Genomic DNA, 17,983 nt, shown 5'->3' with positions numbered 1-17,983 from the left:
CAATCTAGGGTCACGTGACACACAGGAAATAAAGGAATCACCGGAACTGGCGTCATGGCGCCAGTCCGGGTTTATGCAGTGATCGAAGTGATCTGTGTGCTCTTTTGCTGCGCCCAGCTTTTCCCGCGCTGCGTACCAGAGGCCTACCCTCCCGCGGTCTGACATTGAGCCCGGGACCCCGGGGGTGGAACATCACACTGGCTAAGTAGAGCCCAAGTATTTACTGCATTCTTCAAACGCAAAAACGATTGGCTTTGCCAATTCTTCTCATCTCTAGAATCCAGCCAACATTCCAGACAAAAAGGAATAAGAAGAAAGAGAGGTGGTTTGCCCTTGATGTCACGGATGCCACCTGCCAGGGGTGTTGCTAGGTCTGGAAAAGACCCGGGGCTATGCTGATGTTGGAACTGTCGTGACTGGGGGCTAGCTAACCTTTTGGTTGTAGCCCCTGAGATTCTATCCAGGGCTACAACCAAAAGACCAGGGGCTATTGCCCCTTTAACCTCCCCCCCTAGCAACGCCTCTGCAACCTGCACTGCTCCGTTGACATGTTCATACCAGTGGCATCCGCTGCTAGTGTCATTTGAACCACAGTCCTGGATACTGAATATAAATACTTGAAGCGAATAACATATATTTCCTATGAATATTGATTGTTGATGTGTTGCCAGACATACACGTTTATCTACTGAAAGCACACACCCCTTGTGCAGTAGTGGTCTGGTGATATGCAGGCTAACAAGAGCCACAGCAATGAAGCAATGAAAATAAAACCCACATATTGAGGATCATAATATGTAAGACACTAAAAGGTCACCAGGGTCACCAGGGCCAGTGTTGCATAATATTTGCAAAATGTTGCCATCATACAAAAGGTGATCAACATGCGTCTTCCTGAAACCCCAGTGTGTGCAGTCTATTTGTGTAAGTGCCTGGGTGTATTCCATAATTGGTTATTGGTTTGTTGTGGAATGCCCAGCATACGTATTTGTTTCATCCATAATTGATAGCAGCGTTGTACCACTGTTGACTACACATCTAGTAAAAAAAAAAAACTTGTGTTATTTTCTTTCACCGATATATGGCCTTTAGTCATAGGTTAGGGCATATAAGGAGACTAGAAGATAATAAATAGCACTAGATATGAGTTGCTCGGATTCTGACAGCCATTCACATGCCAAGGATTCTGCAATCAGCCCCTGCGTAGACCAACATTTTACAGATCCTGATGGCTGCTAAGATTGACTTGCCCGCTTTAGGTGCCACCCCCTTCCACCAGGAACCCCCCTGTCCTTGCACTTGAGATTGACTTCACGTTAACTGCTCCATCACTGCCCTGGTACTGTCTCTTCCCTACACTCTGTGTGCCGCTGAATTTATTGATAGAGAAATGGGACTGTGCACCCAGTGATTCATTTCTTCTGAATTCTTTCCTTTTTGACCCTACTTTTTCTCCTTTGCACAATGAGTTAGGCATGAAGGGAGAAAAAGAGCTACAAAGCTCCAGCTTCTTATTGCGGTAAGGCATGTTCCCCGTCGGGTAATTCTAAGGGCCTCATTACACGGATGGTGGTAAGGATTTACCGGTACCGGTAAAATACCGGTACCGATCAATCCTTACCGCCTTACTACGAGGTCCCTTCGCGGGTTGGGGGATTTAACGCCTGCTTTTTGCAGGCGTTAAAAACCAACCCGCAAAGGGACCCAGGGAGCTAATTACGGTACCGCAATTTGCGGTACCGTAATTAGCGCCTTCCCCATTCCCATTGAGCCCTATGGGGCAAAAATGGGAATGGGGAAGGGCAATGGTGGAAGGGGGAATTACCGCCCTGCCAACCTTGGGATGGGGCGGTAATTCCCCTTTCCGCCAAGGCGGTGCCGGTATTTTACCGGCATGAACCATGGCGCTAATAGCGCCATGGTTCTCCGCCATCCGTGTAATGAGGCCCTAAGACTTCCTGGCTCATAACTCTCCATATTGCCCCAAGTAGCAGGCTTTACCGCTTAATTATTTACCTGCTCTAAATTCAAAAATGCTGGTAGTACACGATGCATGTGCCCCCGCTGTCACTTCTTGCACATTATCTCTCTCTTCTCTCACTGGTTATTCAAAGTCCTTTGATGGAGCGCGTTCTGATAAAGTTTGATAACCAGTCTCACGCCAGTAGTTACGGTCTGCATTCTGAGGAATCTGATTGGCCGTCCCGCCCTGTGCATTCTAATGAATGAGATGATAATATGGTGGCAATTATCAAAGTAAGAACTATCAAAAGCAATGTGCCTCCCATTGTTCATATTGCTATTATTTCTAGAAACTGGAAAATCCTGCATTTGCAAGACTGCAAAAAAATCAGACCATGCAATAGATTACACTCGTTCCTGATCTCAGCAAAAGAAAGCAATGACACAATGTACAACAGTTGACTTCACCGTTGAATCTTAGTAACTTGACATGGACCAATAGCCAACGGAGAGAATATCCCTTGCAAGAGAGGTTTGACCTTCAATGGATTCCAGGAGGTTACATTGGAGAAATGCAACACACATTTTCACATGAAGGTCCATTATCTTCATGTGCTTGTGAGGACTTTGGAAATGTAGCTGTTGACCTGCAAATCATAAAACCAAGAAAGGAATTTGGGCAAAATGATCATTGTAACTCTATCGATCGAACCTATTAATGATATGAGGTTGGGGGGCTATTTCAGTGTTTCAGAGAAGCACCCGGTTCTTTCAATAGAATAGGTTTCAATCAATTGTCTTCTGCAAGCCGCTTTGATCATTGACACATCTCTTACATATCTGCATGGCTTCCCAGAGCTCTGGCCTTCTTTACCCCAGCTTCTTATAACAAATTGCAGTAAAATAAACTGTTCATGTTAAAAACAACACATTTTTAAACTAGCTTAATACTAAGCTTTGATTTATGGCTAGAAATGTTATGATATGATATGATAGGTCATTTATAACGCGCTTAATACCCAGAGGTCCTAAGCGTGGACCCGACCTGTGGTGCTCCATGTCATCTTGCTTCCAAGGCGAGCATGTTGCACCTGAGCTATCCTCCCAAGACAGTTCACCTTACTTGCTTTACTTGTTCACCTTACTTGCCTTAAAGGGCATATGCAGTGTTTACAAAAATACATTTATTGTTCCCTACTGTTAATGGTTTATCTTCTGCTAATTTTCAGGTGACAATCCTTTTCCTTTCAATCTTATTTCCAATATTCCCTCCATCGTATAAACTGCTTTCAAGCCCTTAAAGAGCAAGTGGCAACCGTTGAGGAGGTGGACATCTGTCTGCAGAGCCATAAAAGCAGCCAAGGGGCAAACTAAAAGCTTGCACTTTATTGTACTTTACGCCAACATGTTTACTTACCTAGTAATCATCATCGACTTTAGTTAATTCCGGGTAGAGCCCATAACACGACAAGATAAGTACAGCTTCATATTTCAGCCATAAATATAAAAATATAAATCATTGCTATTAAAAGCAAGTTGATTAAAAGGGAGTTAGAAATCATCATCCTGTTTGTTCCCAATATAGGTACCTCTCATTCATGTACCACCTCTTCTTCCCCAGCAAACCATCTCTCACCCTAAAATCTCCTACCCCCACACACAGACCACCCCACACAGCAACCACTGGCCTACAATGGAGCTATGATGAAGCCCCCCTTTCTAGCGCTACACCACCCCCACACCCTGACGGTTATGCCAGATGCAGAGCACTGTAAGCTTAGCTGGATCTTGGGCTCTCCCCTCCTGATAAACACATGCCCAGAAGCCATAGCCAAACCCATAGAACCAGATGGCACTCAGGACTTGGGTTCTTCCATCCTGCACTCACCTGCCTCTCCCTCCCTCTACCCAACTAATTACCACTACTCCCACTTTTCTTACAGGGCCAGGCTCAGCTATACAAGACCTATTTAAATTACATATGAAAATGAGAAAAAAAAGATCAAATTCATGACAGTACCAAGGAAAGGTGGACATGCTTAAGTGGCATCCCTTGTGAATTTGGAAAGCAAAGTCCATTCTTCTCTTATTAAATTGGCTACTACAAAATTAACTCCTGGTGATCGCTCAATTTACAGGAGGACAGTAATAAAAATTAGCATTCATATAATGCTACGAACCCTCAGGCACCGGAGTGCTGCTTATTATTACCCACGGTGTGTGGTGCTCATTTATCGACCTCAGTAGGATGAAAGGTTGCTGGGATTCGAATCAGCATCAGCAGGCTCTGCACTGGATGTCAAAGCAAGCGCTCTACTCGCTGTGCTATCCGACTGGCTGAGATTGACCAGTATTCTTTCTTAGGATTGGTTTTAGCCACTTCATGTGCGCAAGAGAATAAAGATGTGAAAAGAAATACAAATGTGGCTAGTCCTCCTTCCAAGACAAGCAAAAATAGCATCCAACAGGAAATGTTGTGACAAACCCGGCTAGTGGCAGGGCAATCAGCCGAAATTTCACATATAGGAATTGCATAGATCTTGGATTCAAAAACCTATGACTATTTGGGTTCCAGTTACCAAAAGGCACGGACTCTACCCCATGCATTGGAGAGCATGTTAGATTGGATCGAATCTAGATATCCTTTTTATCACACCCTCACTGCGGTTAGCAGTTGCACTGGCGATAGACCACAATGATTCAACATTTCTATGGTGAGTCCCCCTTGAGTAAATGTATTGTTGCTTGGCCCACCACAAGCTATAACTGATCATATGTTCTAGTAAAATCTGTCACCACAATCCCTTTTTGAAGAGCCTTGTGCCCCCCATGGACACTCCTCGGGCCCACCTTAGGGGGCCAGCCCAACAGTTTGAAGACCACTGGTCTAGGCCCACCAATTTAAGTGTGAACTTAATGTGGGTAAGCCAAGGTCAGTAAGCAGTTCCAGTGGAGCGCATCACATTGATTAAAACATTCTTATATTTCGCAAGATGGGGCGAGCACCACAGTTTTACCCAATATAGAAGCGACTTGTGTTTCACCCAGTGCTCTATACCTTGGATCCCAGTTTTCCATCCAAGTGAAATATTTAGTTTTCCAACTGTAAGCAATAGCAGCTTATCGAGGAACTACCTTTGATAGCTCACAGCTTGGTTTGGTGGAAATGTGGTCCCATAGTTCAGCGGTATAGAGTGTAACTTGAACAAAACTGGGTCTGACAGACCTCAAGAGTAGCAGACGTCCTTCTTAACCCAGAGTTGTTAGAAAAGGACAACGTCTACCCTGTTCTTCTTTTGGTCACCAGCTTGCTCTTAGGGGGGCGTTGGAACAGTTAACCATTGCTAGTAAATCTCACCCCCAACTAAACTAAAATCAAAGGGAATGATAAAAAAAGACAAAGAAGAAAGATTGGTTAAAGTAGAACACATTCTTATTTTCGTCTAAACGAGGAAGTGGAATGGTAAAAAGTAAAAAATGAAATTACCATGGGATCACTCGTTATCCCCACATGTTAACATATATGCATTTGGGTAAGGTCAGAGATCTCTCCACAAAATAAACAAACGAGAATAGTAAAGGATTTATACATACAAATCGCTACTTATTAAATGAAAAAGAGCAAGTATTCCAAAAGTACTATTTGGCTTTAAGTATTTTCAGTCCAAACCCTTGACTAAATTCCAAGTCATCCCTAAAATAAAAATCATTCCAAGATGGCCTCCAGAAAACTGACCTGAAGCAACAATACCCGCTTAAGGTCGAAATCAAGGTAGGACAAGCTAATTATTAACCCAGCAGTCACTGCAATAACTGATTGCCCGTCATAAAACAAAGCAGGATTGCGCCCCTTCGTAAACTCGACAGGGTGAGATGTGGAAAACTGAGAAGTGGAATACTGAAGGTAATCTCCAGTAAATAATATATTGCTAGAGGAATAAGCTAGAAATCATGTATATGTGTCTAATACTTCAGAACCCTAAGTGCCTTTCGGACTTTGCGGACCAACAATAATTGTGGAACCAACACACATAACTTGAAAGACACGGTATATCCGTGTCCTAGATATTGGATGATGTCTATGTAATGGAACACAGTTTGAGGATACACAATTTTGTGTATTTCTTGCAGATGTAGAACTCATTACCTACTATGATGCGTTACATGCACCCTCTTGGAGAATTCAACACACATAGTTGTGAAGCTAATTAGTTCTTTGATTATATGAAATCACTAATGTTTTAGTGATATCCTAGCATGTTATTGGTTTTTGTTGCAGTTAGGGTTTCATGGCTCCAGCTATACATGCGCTGCTGAACCAGAAGTAGGAGATCTAAGCACTTGGAAGACAGTTTTTTAAGTACAACTAGCCCCTGATAAATATTCTGCATGGATGGCGAGAACAGAAACATGGCATGTTGGGCAAATACGCATGTATGAGAAACATGCTCATATGATCTAAGCCTAAGGAGTGGGCAGAACTGTATACATATATCTGTGTGTTTATTACACCAATCCTTTTGAATTAATAAAAATTCGGGATATATACTCGTATAATCTCATGATGCTTGGTACATGGTAAATTTCACATTGTGTAATACGATTGCATGTTCAATTTAATTGCCTCACAGAGGTGGTAGATTGGTCTCAACATTACATTCATGTAGACAATTAATTATGTATACCAAATATGGATATTTCATTAAAATGGGCATTTTTGTGTTGAAAAATTCAAAATATTTTTTTCCATTTCTCTCTTATAAAATAACTTCTTATACTATACCATCAAAACTGCAACAAACCTAACAGACACAGACCCTTAGTGTGAGTATTGTAGCTTGAGTCTGGGGCAGGTTGGTCGTCCATGCACATCAATATTTAGGGCGCTGAACCTGGGTTTCTCTCCTTTGTAGAGCAATATTAGGTTTGCCTGGAGGCTCACAATGGAGCAGTCATGGTGGCTTTTGAAATATATTCCAACTAGAAAATCTTTGATACACCAACGGCTTGCCATGCCACTGAACATATAATCAGTGTTACTAATTCTGTCCTGTGAATGGAATGTTGCCGGGAAGTCATTCATTGCAGGCTCCGAACCCTATGTACAGTATGGTTACCACCAAGAGGGAGGCATTTGGATATTGGCGCTTGGTCCTGTGGACCTGTAGATTAGGAATCCCCACATCTCATTGTCTTGCGCTGTGAGCCCTATCAGAGCAGGAAGGGGTTTGAGTTTGGTGGTATCTGGTTTGTGTCAGCTACAACCTGTTCAAAGTTGGAAAGAGACTCCCCGCCTTCACTAAAACCTTCATGTATAAGAGAAATACTATGAAGATGCAAAAGAAGTCCGTCTGAGAGACATAAAGTAGATCCGAGCATCCAGATACAATAATTTGTATGCCAGTGTTCAAAGAAATGAGCACCAAACAAATGGGCTCCTTTTACCACTGGTATGTGAAACCTTAGGTGTGCTTGTTCATAAACAGGTGATATTGCCTATGTTCCTTGAAGGCAGCTTATAGTTGCTTTGTCTATAGCATTGTGCCAATCAATGCCCACTGTCTTTTTTGCCACCACAACAATGATCCACAATAAAATGCACGAGCCCGGATCACGGTGCTTTGTTTTACCCTACCCTATGAATAATTTCAAGGGTTTGTGAGAGGAATTTAGGGAACACCCCTACAAGTGGTAGACAACAAGCTTGTGATAGATTCTTTGCATGGTCCCAGGGCCCTCAGCTTTATGGAGTCTTGCCCCGAGAATTACATTAAAATGGATGACACCCCTTAGTTGAACTCCAGTGTTGGGATTAGGTCATGTGCAACAGTCGATAGTTAATAGTCCTTCAACCAGTTGGCTTTCGGTCGGAACATGCTCAACTTTGTCCTTCATAGGGTCCTGTGGTGCAGGGCCGTGGGCGTCGGCTACAAAGTTCTCATGAATCAATGGAAGGCAGCTCTTTCTGTGCCGGAGCCAATTCACACAATTGTTTATAAGGGAATCACCCCCCCCCCTCGCCCCATAGACCACGTCTCTCAGTTTGTGTACTGCAGTCATTTGTATGTCATTGTAAAAGCTCCCTCTGTGAAAGATGTGGAAGGGTGTCAAACAGAGCTGTCTGAAATTGCTGACAGCGAGGATGAGTGTTGGCAGTTTAGGTCAGACAGCACATTTATGCTGTATTGCGGCTTCCATATCCAGTATTTGATTACTTGGACGGCCCTGCTAGAAGAGATTTCAGTAAAAGTATAACTGCCAGCCTGTGGTCTTCAGAAGCCAACAGTCAAGGGCGTATTGGAGACTCTATTGTGGGTCTAAGAGGGCGACCCTCTTAAGTTTGAGGCGGAGAATTCATGGCAGAACACTAGCACTCACACTGGTCTCCACTGGCTCATTACACTACAAGGTGGAAACATGCTGGTGCATTGGACATGTGGGGCAATGGATTGTTTTCATGAGGGCTTTTGTCCCCTTGCTTGGATCTCGGATCACATATTGTTGTGGGGTAACTATATACCGCCACTCTGTACATCGAGTACCTCCCGTGTTTAGTTGCGGGGCTTATCGCTTGCAAACGGCGAGGATCGTTATGTGGCAGCTGCAAGTTGTTAGAGCCACATACGTCAAAATTGACATCTCCGGGCAAAAGAGAGCTGATGCAGCATTATTTGGAGGCAGCATTTGAGCAGGATTGTTTCAGGATTTTTTGTGGGGCGGCCAGAGCTCTAGCCACAGGTGGCTGGACTACATCAAATGCTTTATTAATCGGTTCGTAGTGGTCCTATTAGTATTACTACTGCCGTTCGTAGTAATTGTTCCACCAGTCCTATTACTATTGGTAGTAGTAGTGCTGCTTCTGATGCTGTTTGTAATACTGTTGCCTCTACTACTACTGGTAGTAGTAACAGTAAGACCACTACTAGCAGCAGAAGAACGACTATTAGGACAGAGTGCCTGGTCTGCAGTGTTGTCACGGTAGCAAAGACGCTGACGTTGCACCAATGGAAGAATAGAAGCAGATGACAAACTAAGAATTATCATCAAGCTCACAAACAATAAACTGGGAGGAAACTTATCTATGTATTCAGAAAAATGATATTGACTGCAGAACTGGACTACATCTTCATCCTGAAGAGTGAGGCAATTTATTGCTTTTTCTTTTTACTCAAATCTCCCAGGTTTAGGTGTAGAGTAGACTATTTGATTAATTGTATATATGGTGCTTAATTGACCGTCAGTCATATGTGAACAGACCTTTTGCTTAGTTAAATAACATTACTTATCAGCTGTAAAGAAATGTGTGTTTTAAAGTATTGTCAAAACATTCCTAAGTATCTATTTTTAATTTAGTATTTTCTGGACATGGTAAGGGGTTAGAGATCTAATCTCTGTTTAGAAAGGAATTGTTTTTGCATATATTATATTAATATTAAAGGATGGATGTAATTATTATGTGTACATTATTTCCACGCACTGTTTGTATTACATATTATTAATATTAAATAAAGTAAGCCTTAATGGGAAAAAAATAAGGATGGCCAATAGGAGAAGAGGGAAGCCACAACATTGTTACTTCTTTAAGCTGCAGAAAGAACCAACGTGTCTGTGCTTGCAAAAAGGAAGGAGGATCCAATGGAATAGTAAAATATTTTGCTCTTGAACAAACGGATTTAATGGACAGCATATTTATGGTGATGACAGGCCATATTTGCATGGTTGGGGTCCCACACGTCAGGCGCTGACACCAAAGTAAAGGAGACCAAAATCTACTTGGCAATACTTCCTGGAGAGTTGGAAACAGCTGATCTCACTCTGCTCACTTTGAAGAGCGTAGGGCGAAGTCATTGATGCAAGTGGGGGTCATGGGTGAGTGAGCATCTGGAGAACTTGCTAGCATCCATGCTCCTGATCCAATCCAAACTGGAAGAAGGAGAGGGTCCGAACAAGGACATAGAAAACAGTCTCCTACCCCCAAGTTAACCCCCATTATTCTAAGCACCGTGTTAGGGTTGATACATGTCCTGTTAGTCTGTTTAACCATCTGCTTGTATGTATGCTGAGTGCTTGAGGCATGATGTCAAGAACAGAATGTTTGGGTATGAGTACGTGGAATGCTGCGTGTTGAGTGTTCCACCCAGGACAGTTGGCAATGATGTAGCCTGGCTGGTGGGAGCCAGGGGGCTCCCCTCTGATCCTGTAACTATCTTAAGTAATCTCCTGTTATCTTATTAAATGAACTTGAAGATCTCCTGGCATCAACTGTATCCTTTTCAAGAAGTTGACCCACTTAAGGTCACAACACACCCCCTAATAAGTTAGGGAGCATTCTGGATTTTCTCACAAGAAGCAGAGAAAAAGAAGGTGGTTTAGGAACAGCGCTGGCCGAGCTAGAAGATACCAAGGCGAGCTGGGGGGGTCTTGAAATCTGTAACACATCAAAATGAGATCACATACTTATGTGAAAGGATATAGCTGTTTCCGGACTCAAGCCTCAAGAGCTGGAAAGGATGAGCGATCTGCAGCTTGAGGGGACAGTTCTGTCTGAAATGGGAGAGCAGGCCTTGATCTTGCACCGGACCAGATCTCAAGCTCAGCATCAAAGGGAAGGAGTTTGTATTTTTTGCTTTTATTGGATAGTAATGATGTTATTTCTCACAAGACTGCTGTATGTAGGTAGCATGACAAGTGACAGAGGTATTCTGAGCAGGGTACCTTTTCCATATGTGATGGCTGTTTGGATGAGAGTGCGCCGGGTGATGGAGGGGTAGGAAAGTGTGACATGGACCAGGGGCAATGACTGGGGAACAGTCATAATTAAGATGTACATGTTTGCATTCACATGAGCTCTCAGATACAAGCAGAAAATCTGGTGTGGGATAATTCACAAGCAGTCCATTCCCCGGCTAAGCCAGCTGCCCACGAATGTGGTTTAGTAGGTAGATGTAGACTAGTTTTAGTTTGCAGAGTGGGGCTCAACACATGTGTTGTTGGTTAACCTGCCAATGGGGCAGGCCGAGTTTGATGTCATCGCCATATTTCTGTTGTCCATTAAATCCGTTTTTGAAAGAACAATATTGAATTTCTGTATTTCAAAGCCAGTGAAATGTTACTAATTGTGCTACTCGTCTAACCTCGTTTTTAATCAGGTTTTCCAGGGTTACACAAAGATTACAAAGGCAAGATAATACATATGCATAGCCTCTTCCTCCCAATACCCTCCACTGAATACGCAAGTGCCCCTGTCCCAGTGTTATCAGCCTGTATCATGGAATTTGGAGTGGGACGAGACTTGACAGAATGTTACATTTAAGATAAATTGTTCTTCAAAATAGTGCATATCAGTCAAAATGGGCATCAGTCATTTCAAGGTCTCTTATCCTAAGGTGCTATATCGTATCTCACATTCTTAACTTTGCAGTGTTGAGCTTATATAGCTGAAACATTATGATATTGTTGTATTACGCCTACTTTCACAACGCATGCTCACCAGGCGCAATTGAGTCAGAAGGTAAAGCTTTCAAGGGACGGAGGTAGGAGCCAGCCATGATCCCCAAAATCTCGTCATCAAACTCAGGCCAATTTGTCTTGCAGGTCAGAAACCTCAAGGAGCGTGGTATGGAGTTCATGTCGGTTCCAAAGACCTATTTTGAGACGCTGCGGGAGAACCTTAAAACCGCAAAAATTCAAGTCAAAGAAAATATCGACAAGTTGGAGGTTAGTTACGTTCATGGAAATGTACTGTATAAAAATATATGCGCTAGAGGTTTTTGTGGGGCTTATTAGCTGTCTTCCAGAAATGCAACCTTGGCTATGGTTTTGGGCCTTTTATTTAGGTATCCATGATCTTGTCCCCTGCGCCCCAGTAGGGGGAGGGCAATCGGGATGAAGACTTGTGTCGCCAGAGTCATCGTTCGCCAGCACTAGCCCTATTTCAAAACAAGCTTGAAGGGTTTTGTACACATTTCTAATGGGTAACCCAGAACTCAACAACAATGAACAAGGCAGTAGGTGAATAGGCTGTAGGCATAGGCATGATTTGTGATAGGCATGAGTAGCAATTGTTAAACCCTATGTTGCTGATTTCCAGTAAGGCCAATGTAAGGATTGATGATGACGAGGTCAACGTGTCCTTCGGCACAGTCCCGCTATTACAACGGGAACAGATTCCCCTCTTTGTAGGGCCACCTTGATACCTTCTGATGCCACCAGCTGCCTAGAATGGTCTCTGTGTAGAAAATTGCAACCCCCGTAGGCTTTGTGACCAATCTGATTACTAATGTTTTACAGGTAAATATGCCATCAACTCTTGCCACTTTTAATAGCTTGTTGTTTTATCTTGTAACCAATCATTGTCATGGATTGGGTGATGCCTCTTCTGCTACCTATACGATTAATGGCATGATATTAGTGGCTGTAATTTTCCTCAAGCAGGTTTGTTCTATACGGGTTCACCATCATCTGCTTTTGGAACGTTCCATGGGTGGAATTACCGCCATCACTTTGGACTGCTGTTGCTCCTTTTTGCTTATTTGAGAGCAAAGGGTAACATTGGCCAATTTTGCTCATCATCTGTGGTAGTGTTGAGTTCCCCAGATTTTCCCCCTCTCATCACTTTTATTGAATGCACATTTGCACCCCTCCGTGGATCTTACCACATCACATTAATTAATCGATATGTATAAAAGTGAAAACGTGTGGATTTGTGGGTTTGTGGTTTCAAGCATTTTCCCTATACAATTCCACACAGTTTCACCAATTTGCACCACATTTTGCAGAGTCACCTGTTAGGACCCTCTGGACGTTACTGGCTACATGATATCTGGACACCCCACCCCTTTCCCTGGATTTCAGCAAACGTGAACATTTGGGTGTGGGTTTGTGGCGTTGCATACGTTCCCTATACAATTCCACACCGTTTCACCAATCTGCACCACATTTTGCACAGTGACCTGTTAGGACCCTCCAGACATTACTGGCTCATTACATTTGGACACTCCACCCCTTTCCCTGGATTTCACCAAAGTCTCTGGGTTTGCGGGTTTGTGGCTTGGCAAAGCGTTGTTCCTTATACAATACCACACTGTTTCACCAATCTGCACCACATTTTGCACAGTCACCTTTTAGGACCCTCCAGACATTACTGGCTACATTACATTTGGACACTCCACCCCTTTCCCTGGATTTCACCAAAAGGCTCTGGGTTTGCGGGTTTGTGGCTTGGCAAAGAGTTGGCCTTATATAATACCACACTGTTTCACCAATCTGCACCAAATTTTGCATAGTTATCTATTAGGGCCCTCTGGACATCACTGGCTACATGACATGTGGACACCCCACCCCGTTCCCTGGATTTCAGCACAAGTCAACATTTGTTTGTGGGTATGAGGCTTGGAGAAGCGTTGTTCCTTGTACAATTCCACAACGTTTCACCAATCGGCACCAATTTTGCATATTTACCCGTTAGGACTCTGCGGACATTATTAGCTATGTGACATTTGGACACCTCACCCGTTCCCCCAGATTTCAACAAAAATCAACATTGGTTTGTGGCCTACCATCAAAGCCCTCAACCATGTTCACCAGGAATTAACAAAAATGTATGGGAGGCAAATGGACCTGAGAGCAGTGGCGTAGACATGGTAGGGCCTGAGCGGGTAAGCCCCACCCAAAATCTGTAAAAGCCCACGCTGGGAATGTACAGATGTTAATGTCACTGCGGTGGGCCCAACTACATTAACCTCGGGCCCCACTGGTTAGACGATCATGCCTATGAGAGGCGAAGGTGAAGGCAGGTAGTATTCCAGAAGTTTCCACATTTTTGCTGCATCAGGTGAAATTACTTTTCCAGAGGTTTCTTGCGAAATGGTGCTTGCCGACGAAGCCGTAAACCATGTTCACCGGGAAGGGAAATAAGAAACTGTGTTTCTAAAGAAGCTTTACAATGAACATGTACTTTAGTGATATTGAACTTTAGGGCTTTAGTTGTTGGCACCATTGCCATCATGTCACCCGTCGTGCTGCTCGGGAATCTCCATGTTGTTCTCACGTAAGGATAACCCGGCATCGCCAATTTTGTCTGAACATATTCTAATTGTAATTAATGTGCTGTGATGCATGCATTGAGCTTAATTTATCAAGAAAATAGAAAGGAATATTCTGAGTGTAAATGTGTGTGTTATATGAATGATTTGAATGAATTAAGATGCAATTTGTATGTATATGAAAGTAATGTAATTTTTGTAATAATTACCTATCGTGATTAGATGAATGTTTTTTCTATCCTACCCAGCGACAGTAAATCATTTAACTGGTTACTCATTTTGTATATTTGGGCCAAAAAATGTTTTGGTTTACATTTTTTGAAGGGCTAACATGGGATATCTTTGCAATAATTGATTTTTCACTGTTCTGTCACGATTTTATGAACATGGATTAGTGAATACGGCTCAAATACTCTTTGGCTGTAGTTCGAGCTTGACGAAAAACTGTACATGAAAAACACAATACATAAAATATTTATAGTTTTAAAAGTCTGACAAATTTTGTTGGGAAAACTGACACAGTCCTGAGGTACTGTACCCAAAGTTTGCATGTACAGAAGAATGAAAGCAAGTACCAATAATCCACTTTTTCGAAATTCACAATGTTAACTTTGAAAATTGTCGAAACCCTCAAAATATAATTGGTAACAAAAATGCCTTCCACCAAAACAAGCTCTTTCTTGTAACATTACAGTTCGATCCTAGTGGAATATACTTGTTTGGCCACTAAACATTTTGAGATTTCTTTCGAATTACTCAACATTATTGCAATGATTGCTGTGATTCCAAGTGTGCACCCTCAACTAGAGTTGTTATGCTTAACTCTTCTAACCATGACCAGAATGGCTAATGCTGTGTTTCATTCTCTGACACAGGAGCTGAATATCTTGGTTGATTATGATGACAAAGGGTACCTGCTCCAAATCTTCACGAAACCTGTTCAGGACCGACCAACCCTGTTCCTTGAGGTCATACAACGGCACAACCACCAGGTTAGTTTTCTGGCTATGCCGTAGTCGATGCATGCTCGTAGGCCTTGGACAAGGTACCCAGACTTCAAGTGCTCTTTTGTATTGCAGGGATTCGGGGCTGGTAATTTCAAGAGTCTGTTTAAAGCTATAGAAGACGACCAGGAGGCAAGGGGCAACTTGACGGTGCTGACGCCTAACGGAGAAGCAGAATTTATCTGAATCATCTAATTTGCCATGGTTCAAAAGAAAGATGCAAACATGTTTTTCTGTGGTAAAGCGGTCTCTGAAAACATCACTTCTTCGTGTAACTTCCTACCAGTGTTTTAATGTGCTGTATAAGACTAGTACTGTGCCCTGTTTTTCTCCAATCTGCCCCTGGGATGAAAACCCCTCCTGATGCCTGCCAAGGATCAGAGCTATTATTTAAGAAGATGTAGTGGCTTTTAGAATTTGATAGTAGGCCCCTGGACAACAGTGGCCTTATATGTGTCAGTTTCTGAACACACACCTACCCACTCCCACACTTACATTCACCTCTGTGTACACACACACCTTCTGAGTCCCTGTTGGACTACGAAGTGACCAAGACGGGAAATGGCATCTTGTGTTATGTGAGACATGACCTTAAGAATTTAGCTGAAACTTTATTTTCACTCAGTGTATACATTATTTTAAGTGTGGACAGTTCATCCGTTCCAAACATAGAAAAGGACATTTGGTTTCCCTTAAGGAGACACGTCTCCTTCTTCTGTCAGCTCTACACCAGGCAGTTCATATTGCGTTTAAGATACCCTTTAGCTGCTCCCATGCCATTCTCAGCGGCTGACCCTCATAGAGCTTGCGTTACCTTCCTGAGGTGCCTCCACTTGGGACCGTTCTTCCCGTTCGGCGCATAATATTGAGACCAAATTGAGGTGACTGCTAACACAGGCTATAGTAAACCTCACTGTGAGACGGCAGCACGCAGTCATAAATATGAGGGACTCAAGGGCATGAAGTACTACAGCTAGCTTAGCCTCTCTCTCCTTCGTTATAGGGCCTTCTACCAGTCATCCAAGGTTTGAGGTAAAAGTGAGGAGAGCGCTACTACAGGCTATAGTAAATCTCAACGTGGGAGAGTAGCAGGTAGAAACAAGCATGAGGGGCTCAGGGAGAGAGGCGCAGCCAGTATTGCCTCTCTCCCCGATTCTCTGACCTTCTAGCAGTCATCCAAGGTTTGAGGTCAAAATTAGTAGAACACTACTACAGGCTATAGTAAGTCTCAACGTGGGAGAGTAGCAGGTACAAACAAGCATGAGGGGCTCAGGGAGAGAGGCGCAGCCAGCATAGCCTCTCTCCCCGGTCATCCAAGGTTTGAGGTAAAAGTGAGGAGAGCGCTACCACAGGCTATAGTAAATCTCAACGTGGGAGAGTAGCAGGTAGAAACAAGCATGAGGGACACAGGGGGAGAGGCTCAGCCAGCATAGCCTCTCTCCCCGGTCATCCAAGGTTTGAGATAAAAGTGAGGAGAGCGCTACCACAGGCTATAGTAAATCTCACTGTGGGACAGTAGCAGGTAGAAATAAGCATGAGGGACTCGGGGAGAGGCTCAGCTAGCATAGCCCCTCATTCGGGGTTGCAGTGCTCATGTCACAGCAGAGTAGTTCCTGTCCTAGCCACTTTGCTGAAAAATAGGACAGCACAACTTCCACTGGGCTTGGTGAAGAGGGGGGTATGTCGTTCATCTCGCCCCGCGCCCCCCCACCCCACACTTCACCTTTCCTTCTGATTAATGTTATGTTTGCATCCAACACAAAGTGACACATGGGAAAGGGCATATAGTAAAGACTGCACGTGATGCCATATTACTCCTGCTAGCACGGGCTCCTAATCCCTGATCAAGTTCAATCACTTCAAGGTTATGCGACAAGGTCCAAGGATCTCATTTAAAGGAGAACACACACCCATTTTGGAAAAGTGTAGCTGACTTAATATATTTTATTAAAAATATTTAGTTATGCAGGGACCATGTCCCAGAGGGTTCACTGTCCACAGCATGGCGAAAGAGCATAACAAAAAGAGCAATGACAAACTAGCAATGCAACATTCATAAGATGTGTTCAGCAATCTAAAATCACATTGAATGAAGCAGAGAGGGTAGCTGAAAGTGACCTCACAATGACTTTACAAGATTTGACACCACATTCTATTTGGTAATGGGCCAACATGTCGCCCTCACAATTACAACCGCCGAAAATGCCGACTTTTTTTTAGACCCCCTTACACCATATATATATATATATATGTGTGTGTGGGGGTATGTAATATAATGATAATATGGGGTGTGGGGGTCTCGCCCCATATGTATGTGGTGTAAGGGGGGGGGGGGTTAAATAAATAAATAAATAAATAAAATTCGTCATTTTCGGCCATCGTAATAGTGTTCGCAATAATCACATAGATACTTCTATTTCAGCCAGATGAATAAAAATCCCTCCCTCGCTTCACCAACAGTACTGAGCTCCTGTATAAAATGTCAAGCGCAATGCTGGCACCCTGCGGTTGTAAAGTGGCCCGCTGCGCTCAAGTTAGGTTTGCACTCTAAGCAATAAAAAAAAAGTTTGCAAGTATTTTTAAAATTATCTTTATTGAACACCTAAGGTAACCTCATATTCATAAACAATAATTGGGGACAGGCACAAACATCTGTGAACCAGCTGCCCATGGTAGTACCCAGTTCGGGGCAGAGGGTCAGACATCTGTGAGCCTGCCCTGATCTATACACTGTGAAGCTGGTGTAATGTGCAGATCTCAAGTTCTTATCCCAGCCAAGCCCGCCTACCCTTATATCAGGGGTCTGCAACCAACAGCTTGCCAAAGGCTAAGGACTACAACTCCCATGACCATTGACTATGCTGGCTATGACTGATGGGACTTGTAGTCCAAAACATCTACGGAAAGAAATGTTACACACCCTTTCCTTGCATTCATCCAAGGTGGTTAAAATGAGAACATTGTGGGTACAAA

At 43.3% G+C, this 17,983-nt stretch overlaps 1 protein-coding gene across 1 annotated transcript in view; it reads left to right on the top strand.

Moving 5' to 3' along the window:
- The window catches only part of HPD (4-hydroxyphenylpyruvate dioxygenase), a 164,452-nt gene extending 149,180 nt beyond the window's left edge, over positions 1-15,272 (top strand). The window contains exons 12-14 of the mRNA XM_069619590.1: positions 11,557-11,679; positions 14,882-14,998; positions 15,086-15,272. Coding sequence (XP_069475691.1) covers positions 11,557-11,679; positions 14,882-14,998; positions 15,086-15,196 — 351 coding nt within the window. The 3' untranslated portion in view covers positions 15,197-15,272. The remainder of the gene's footprint in view (positions 1-11,556; positions 11,680-14,881; positions 14,999-15,085) is intronic.
- The last annotated feature ends 2,711 nt before the right edge of the window (positions 15,273-17,983 follow it).

The sequence above is a fragment of the Ambystoma mexicanum genome, chromosome 10 (assembly GCF_040938575.1).
Source record: "Ambystoma mexicanum isolate Mex_15411 chromosome 10, UKY_AmexF1_1, whole genome shotgun sequence".
NCBI lineage: Eukaryota > Metazoa > Chordata > Amphibia > Caudata > Ambystomatidae > Ambystoma > Ambystoma mexicanum.
This window is presented reverse-complemented; position numbering and strand designations above follow the sequence as displayed.